Here is an 8,333-nt window from a genome sequence, read left to right as displayed (position 1 = left end):
TCAGTGGAGGAAGATCCCGGATGCACACACTGCTGTCAGTGTGTGCGTCCCGCAGCAGCGCCACTGAGTGATTACCAGCCAGAGAGCTGCGGCATCCCGGCGGATAATCACCTTCATGGTGACCAGACGTCCTGAAAACAGGACAAAAGGCTGTCCCACTTAGAGGACCTGGAGAAAGCGGGACACAGGGTCCCAAAGTGGACTGTCCCGCCTAAATTGGGACGTCTGGTCACCTTACGTTACCTGTAGTCATAAAGTCTTCCTGCTGCGTCCCACATGTGGCGCCTTCTCCAGCCCCCCTCCCTATAGAGATGATCACTACTCTCATCATCCATCGTAGACAGTATTTTATATGCTAATATGGACAGTCGCCGCCATATTCTCATCTGCCGCGAGGTTTGTACTGGGTCAGAGTGACTTATATGCGTATTCCATTTTTATTCCATTACTTCCTGTCACATGACGTCATTCGCGCTTATTTACAACCGTGAGATCAATCACAGAAATCACGTATTCGCAGCATCACAGATCTTCCTCGCGGTTCCAGTTTTATTTCCAGAAGGGGCGGAGCACTGACAACCAGAGGGAGGGGTCACTTCTCACTGGTATCGGCTATGTCCGTGGTCTCCTGCTGTAGAGGGGCTTGGGTTGTGTTATCAGAGACCTCCGGTGGTCTCCCCTCAGGCTAGCATGTGCAGGGAGGCCGCCACCGCCTCCATCCGCCCCCGATACTCCAGCTGACTGTGGTTTCCTTTGGGGACCCTTGTCAGTCTGTATAGCGCCCCCCAGCAGCAGCCGGCAATAACCCCGGTGGAGTCACTGTCACCTGTGTGGGGACAAACACTGTAAGTCGGGGGCGGCACTGTATATAAAGTGGGGGCCATCGTCCAATCCTCACCTCCATGGAACATGGCGCGGCTGCACAGCTCCTCCCAGGAGCCCCGGGCCCCCAGCAGAGCATCATAGGCGATCATAGGGGCATCGTGACCGCTCCTCCCCGGCCAGCCGTCTAGACTCCAGCGGCCGTACTCCACATCCCTCTCTGCGGGGCCATAAGGAGATGGGAAGACTGCCGGCCCGGCCCCCTGCAGAAGACCCCTCTGCGACAGGTACCTGAGGAGGAAGAGACCCCCACACTCAGCATTAAAGGGGCCTTAAAGCCGCAGAGTCACAAGACAACACAACACTATGGCTTCTATTTTGTGGTATGTTCCCAGTTGGATGCAGCCTGCAGTGTAAAGAATAGAGGCCGTCGTTCTGGTGGTTGTAGCCTCTCCCAGGGTCACATAAAGGAGACCATTACACTAGAGAGCGACGTATTTGTGCTTATTAAACCCCCATCATGTAATCTAGTGTATACAGACAGGAGACCTCCATGCTTTACACTGCAGGTGGCACTCAGGAACTGAAGAAGAGGCCAAATAGTGAGAAGGCTTCTAGTAATGACCTCTTATGTTATGTCTGCGCAGCCTCAGGGTTGGAGCCCCCTTTACATGAGATAAGGACCCTCCTCCGTGGCGGTCGTCACCCCCTCCTCACCTCTCCCAGGACTGCCGGAAATAATCCCACTCGTCCGCGTGCCGCTGCGCATCGCTGTCCGTAGAGCGCAGATACTCCAGTGCCAGCGGGAGCGTCTCTAGCAGGATGGACCCCCACTGTTCTAGGGGGACCCTCTGAACGGACAGGGACGTGAAGAGAGCCGCGGCCAGAGAGCCCAGATACCCTGCGGAGGACGAGAGTCAATATAAGACTGGGGGAGTCATTAAACCTCTGTTGCCATTTCTTACTCAGGTCTGGGAAAGCTGGGTGACAACGATGGGACCACCACGACAGCTTCGGCAGGGCGTCACCCAGCTTTCCCATGGACCTCCATACTGAATCTCCGTAGTACTACAGGCGTCGGCGCTGGACAGCGGAAGATTTGCCATTCAGGGTTCTCGGAAAGATGGGTAGGTAAAGCATGGGGGACTCTCTGACCTGTCGGATGGTTGTGCGTCATCTTCCCGCTCTCCACGCTGACTGCGACCAGAAGAGACAGCTCAGACGGATGGGGGAACCTGCGGAGAGAGGTGGGATCATGTATGAGAGTGATTCCTATAGACCATCAGGGGGCGCACTGCAGACCCCCACTAATCCTAACCAGTGCCTCACCTCAGCCCTATACACATGGACCTCATCGCTGCTCCGCAGCCAGTCGCCGAGGGGTTAAAGGGGATCTTATAGCCGCCAGGTTCCCCGGGGCGCAGCTGGGAGGTTCCTGAAGAGAGAGGGAGACAGTTATATACTCCAGTCACACCCAGAGCTGCACCCACCGCAGGACGCGGGAGCCCCACCAGCTCGCTGCCACATCTCCCACAATGCAGTGCAGCAGGGCACGCTCCGCACAACACTGAACCAGCAGCAACTGCTTCAGAGCGGACAGTGAGCAGAACTGTGAGTGCAGCTCTGGCTGTGAGTGCAGTCTTACCCAGAATGCTGGTGGGCCCCGGCTTCCTTCCTTCCATGTCGGTCATGGCGGACACATATCTGGCCGCCAGCTCCTGGTACAGCTCCTCGCTCAGCTTCCCTGCAGGCAGAGAACGAGGACATATCAAGCAGAGCTCGGACAGGTGGCTGCGGCCCCCGTGGCCCCCAGCAGGACCCACCTGTTGCCAGGCTCTCGCCCGTGGCCAGGTGGAGCACGGTGTCGTCACTGACCGGCCAGTCCGGGAGGGACACGGCGATGTTCTGGAGGCCCCCCAGCTCCTGCAGCTCCCTGTGAATCTGCGGCCCGGACTTACAGTATTCCCACAGCTGCTTCCTGTAGCCCAGAGCGTCTCCGGCGCCGCTCAGCAACATGGCGGCTACGTACAGGTCACGTGACGGCGGCCTGAGACAGACAACGGTTAATACAGACATAAGCCCCGCCCCCTTGACTATCCCTGGTCACCTCCATTAAAGCACGGCTATGATCAGTGACTCCAGCTCAGCTGCAATGTCCGCTATAGTCTGACATCCACCTGCTCATAGGCTGCTGCTCTGTCCCTCCACCATGCTTTACACTGCAGCTCTGCTTGTGCGGCCCTTTACCCACACAGGACCTCTATTCCACGCAGTGTCTTCATATGACCAGCAGAGGGCGCTGCTGAAAGATTTTCTATCTTTGCAGATCAGTTAATTAAACCCCAAAATTCCTTAAAGGGGAAATGCGCCGACTAGTTCTACAATAAGGGGGTGCGGCCGGCTGATCCCCCCCCCCCATATAGGGGTAAGTTTCTCAGCACTGGAGGTAGGTGACATAAAGTAGTAATCATGGAGTGTTCTGCACTTCCCATCACTCATCCCAACACAACAGCCTGAAGTGGCTGATAACAGGGAGCAATAGATAGGTCTGATGCGCTGCAGCAGCTCGGTCTCTTACTTGCTCTCCATGATGCCTCTCGGTGTGAAGCAGGAGCTGCGCAGAAGGTTCTTCCCAGAATCCCATCTGTTCTACCCCAGAACCCCCCCTCAAGTCTTGGGTGTCATGTGACCCGGGTCCAGTCTGATGTAACCCCTTCCCTGCCAGGGGGTTAGTGTCCCTGTGCTCAGCACATTCCATGCCATATATGTGGGCACAGTCTGGGCACTCGGCCACCGCAGAGGTCAAAGTTCAGACGGCTGCTTATTAACCCAATATAGTCCTTATACAGGACCGTCCGCCGGGGTCACATATAATTAACCCTGTAGTAGTCAGAATGTACAATAATGTCACCCAGCTTTTCATACGCCCTGAATTGTAAAGCTCTCTGCTATGCAGATCTGCCTTTCAGGGGCCGAGAAAAGCTGGGCGGCGACCTCTATAGGAGGTTATAGGCCGTAACGGCGGCCACCCAGCTTTCCCAGGAACAGATATAGCTAAGAAGTAGCAAGGACACGACTGGAGGGCAGATATTTACCCATCAGTCACTGTGAGACTTCATGATAAATATCACACTGCACCCCCTGCTGGTTCAGGATATATTCTGCTGTGCTACATTGTGGGAGATGTAGTGTATCTGGGGCACTGCACATAAGGAAGTATACAGAGCCTGCGCCCCCTGCTGGTTAGGTGTCTGCAGAGTACATACTGCTGTGCTGCATTGTGGGAGATGTAGTGTACCTGGGGCACTGCACATAAGGAAATATACAGAGCCTGTACCCGCTGCCGATTCAGTGTCTGCAGAGCACCTACTGCTGTTTCAGGGTGTATACAGAGTGTACTCTGCTGTGCTGCATTGTGGGAGATGTAGTGTATCTGATACACTGTACATAAGGAAATATACAGAGCCTGTATCCTCTGCTGGTTCAGTGTCTGCAGAGTACATACTGCTGTGCTGCATTGTGGGAGATGTAGTGTATCTGGGGCACTGAACATAAGGAAATATGCAGAACCTGTACACCTTGCTGGTTCAGAGTCTGCAGAGTACATACTGCTGTGCTGCATTGTGGGAAATGAAGTGTTACCTGGGCACTGCATATTAGGAAATATACAGATCCTGTACCCCCTGCTGGTCCATTATCTGCAGTGTGCATACTGCTGTGCTGTATTGTAGATGTAGTGATACAAGGCAGTGTAAAAAATAGATTACACAGAAACCGCTGCTTCAGGATCTGTACAGAACATACTCTGCTGCACTGCATTGTGGGAGATGTAGTATTATATTGGCACTGAACAATAAAACAAACTAGACAGACCTGCAGCCCCTTCTGGTTCAGACTGTACAGTAACTACATGGGGCTTTGTACATAGAAAAAATAGACTGCACCAGCCCTGCTGCCTCCTGCTTCTCCAGCCTCTGTGCGGCATTGTGGGAGATGTAATGGTGTAACAACTATGTAGGACCTGTATCCCCTGCTGGTTCAGTGTCTGTACAGAGCATACTCTGATGCAGTGATTACATGAAGAAAAATTAGACATCAGAGACACTACTACCCCAATCAAAGAGTATACCATGCTGTGGTGCATTGTGGGAGATGCAGTGTTATATGGAGGCACTACACAATAAAACAACCTATGCAGCCCCTTTAGTGTTAGGTTGGGCTCTGCACTCCCTGCTGGTCTAGTCTGTACAGAGCACACTCTGCTGCACTGCATAAAGGGAGATGTAGTGACTATAAAGGGCCTGCAGCGACTGAACGACGAATGAGAATTTGTTTGCTTCTTGATTTTCGTTCAATTTCTGCATGCATAAAACTGAAAGAGTAATCTCTGGCAGAGTGACAGGAGTTGCGAGGGACACGGGCGCTTGCGCACTAGCACCGGAGATTGGATATTGGAGACGGTGTGTGCGGACGTGATGACGCTGTTCGCCGGCGTGCTGACGTGTGGGTGACGGTGTGCGCATGCGCAGTAGAGTATGGGCAATGTACATGCACGATGTGACTTTGCTGCACGTCGGGCTAGGAGGCAGCGCGCGGATGTGATGACGTAGCGCGCGCATGCGCATAGAGAATTATGAATGCCGTGGAAATGGGTGAATGTCATAGATGGAGCTGTAGGTACTATGGAACCGGAAGAGATACAGTATGTCTAATTTCAAGGTATTTGACACAACTGTGTACATAATTAAGAAGGGAAGGAGTGACATTGGAGTTATTGATTGGCTAAGAGCACGTATGTTTTATGTTTTAAGGGGGTTGTTTTGGTGATTGTACATGCTTGATAAAAACCATTGAATGGTCGAAACGTTGCCTGTACCATTATAACAGATGAAATAAAAGACCTGTTTTATGCACTGGAGCTGTTCTGCTGCCATTCATATTGGATTTAAGTATTTGCGATAATTGGAGAAGTGGAGTTCATTTTCCAGGAGTGGCTGTGCAGGCTTTGCCTTCCCTGAATAGGGTATATATTGACTGTGCTGCTGGTGACATTTCTACTCATCTGTAGTATGAGTGGGCAAATAAAACTATCTTATTAGCCATGCCCATAGACATTACACGAGGCTTACCACTTGTCTTCGGCCAATTATCCGCAGCTCTCTTGATGAGTTCATGTTCACAAAACTGGCATGGCTACTACTGTGTGATGTAGGACTCCAGACAACGTGCCATCCAAAGAGCAGGGCAGCCTACGTTCTGGACTGACTTTCTACTGTCTTACCATTGATGTTGTCCCACACATTGTACAGGGTTATTAGGCAGCTCATTGCAATCCCCATAGGGGGTGTAATTTGAAAACAGAGTTGCAACATTATTTGTGACTTCCACACATGCACCTTTTGTCCAGGAGAGATAACAGCCTATAATGGCATTTTCCTGAGCAAATGAGATGGCATGATGATTCCCAGACCATGAGAAACTAAGAACCAGCCAGGGGTCACCGAGGCATGCTCCAACCATTACTGGTGAAGTTGTGCTCTGGTGTTTTGTTTTTTTTAACAACACAGGGGTACCAAGAATTTTCTTAAATCATGATCTGATCTTCTCCACAGTGAGGGTTATAGTCATAAAGGGCATAGAGGACTCTGTGGGGGCATGAGTACACATTCAACAATTATTTAGTTTTTCTGCATCATCAAATGCTACTTCAAGATTTTTAACAAACGTTTTGTCCCAATTATCTTTCAAAACATTACTGAGTCCGTGTATGTACGGCGGCACATAACAACAATGACAAGAGTCTTTTTCTGGTTCACAAGTGACGTTATGTCCAACAAGGATGTGCTGGATCTGTCACCCGTGGATCTCCCGCAGCTGCAGTGATAAAACAAAATAGAACAAATATATGTGAAACACTGTCCCTATATAACTAAACACAAAGGAGGACCCTGCCTGAAAGGAGGGTGATCGTCCCGATAAGGACGGCTCTGACCGCATGTCTCGGCCCCTAGTTGACCCTACGTGGGAAAGGGGAAAAACACAAGAAACCAAAAATAGGAAAGTAAACAAGAGCTATACTTCGCTCTGAGATGCACTCGCAGATGAAAGATCCAGGACCAAGCTTTGACTGCTAGCACAGCAAGAGAGAGACTGAAAAATCAGCACTTCAGCTCAGTATCAGGCCAAACTAAATAGCCCTGATAATTACCCACAGGTGCGACTAAACATGTCACACTTAATACCCCACCCACCTGCACCAGAATATGTAAAAACATCTCCAAAACCAGTACCGGACTATCTGCAAGGCAGCCATCCCAGAAGCACCGACGCAAGCGAGGACTCTCTTGCAGCGGCTAGCGTGTATGCAACTGTCTTTTCCTTTCAATTTGACTGAAGTGGCAGTTGTCAACTGGTTCTGGTGTAGTCTATCAAATCTCGGTTCCAAACTTTTTACCTGATATGTCCTTTTGAGGACAACCCAGTCACCTCATAAGGTGACTCAGTCAAGACATAACTATGCGACTTCTCTTTTTTTTCTGGATCTAGAATTGAAAAAAATACACATTTCCAGGTTACAGTTAACTCCTGACATAAAGCACTTACATAGGAAGTGAAATTCTCATGCTGGGACTGGAGAAAGTATAGGCCTGTAACAGGGCTCCTACCAAACAAACCTTCATAGGGACTCAGCTTAGTCTTACAATTAGGCACAGGTCTGATGGAGTAGAAGGCTAATAAAATGTGTCCCTTTATTATTTTCTACTTTACTAAACTGGACCTCAGAGGAGCATATAACCTGCTACAGATCCGCCCCAGGGATGAATGGAAAACAGCTTTCAGAACAAGATATGGACACTTCGAATATTTAGTCATGCTGTTCGGACTGTGTAATGCTCCTGCCACCTTCCAATATTTCATTAACGATGCATTTTGAGACCTATTGGATCAATTTGTGGTGGCCTATCTCCATGACATTCTTATTTTCTCAGACAATTTGGAAGAACATCCTAACCGCATCCGGTTGGTCTAGGAGCGACTCTGAAAGAACTACCTCTATATCAAACTAAAGAAATGTGAATTTGAACAGACCTGGATACAGTTTCTGAGGGGGGGGGGGGGGTGTATATCATCTCTCCAAGTGGTCTAAGCAGGGATCCCAGCAAGATTTAAGCTGTGGTGGATTGGCCTGTTCCCAAGAGTGTAAAGGAGGTTCAATGTTTTGTCGGATTTGCAAACTTTTATAGAAAATTCATAAAAGCCTTTTTAAAAAAACTGCTCTCACACAGAAAACGCAAGCGTTTTCTTGGTCCCCAGAGGCGCAGGTTGCCTTTGAAAAATTAAAAAAAACTCTCTTTACATCTACACTAGTACTGGTCCACCCAAATCCCGAATTGCCTTTTGTCGTCGTAGTTGGCAATAGGAGCTATCTTGTCACAACAGGTTGGAGACAAGATTCAGCTACACCCATGCGCATTTCTGTCCTATACCTTATCGGCAACGGAAAGAAAACT

The 8,333-nt window shown here is 50.0% G+C and overlaps 1 protein-coding gene across 1 annotated transcript; it reads right to left on the bottom strand.

Annotated features, from left to right (window-relative positions):
• Positions 1-418: 418 nt before the first annotated feature.
• On the bottom strand, positions 419-3,458 carry LOC136632663 (ADP-ribosylhydrolase ARH1-like). Its single transcript, XM_066607705.1, has 8 exons — positions 3,401-3,458; positions 2,646-2,869; positions 2,468-2,566; positions 2,152-2,257; positions 1,978-2,057; positions 1,540-1,723; positions 899-1,113; positions 419-826 (listed from the first exon to the last, which is right to left on the bottom strand). Exons 1-8 carry the CDS (start codon positions 3,409-3,411, stop codon positions 681-683), a joined length of 1,065 nt encoding a protein of 354 aa, XP_066463802.1. The 5' UTR covers positions 3,412-3,458; the 3' UTR covers positions 419-680.
• Positions 3,459-8,333: the final 4,875 nt, after the last annotated feature.

The sequence above is a fragment of the Eleutherodactylus coqui genome, chromosome 6, assembly GCF_035609145.1.
Source record: "Eleutherodactylus coqui strain aEleCoq1 chromosome 6, aEleCoq1.hap1, whole genome shotgun sequence".
Lineage (NCBI taxonomy): Eukaryota > Metazoa > Chordata > Amphibia > Anura > Eleutherodactylidae > Eleutherodactylus > Eleutherodactylus coqui.
This window is presented reverse-complemented; position numbering and strand designations above follow the sequence as displayed.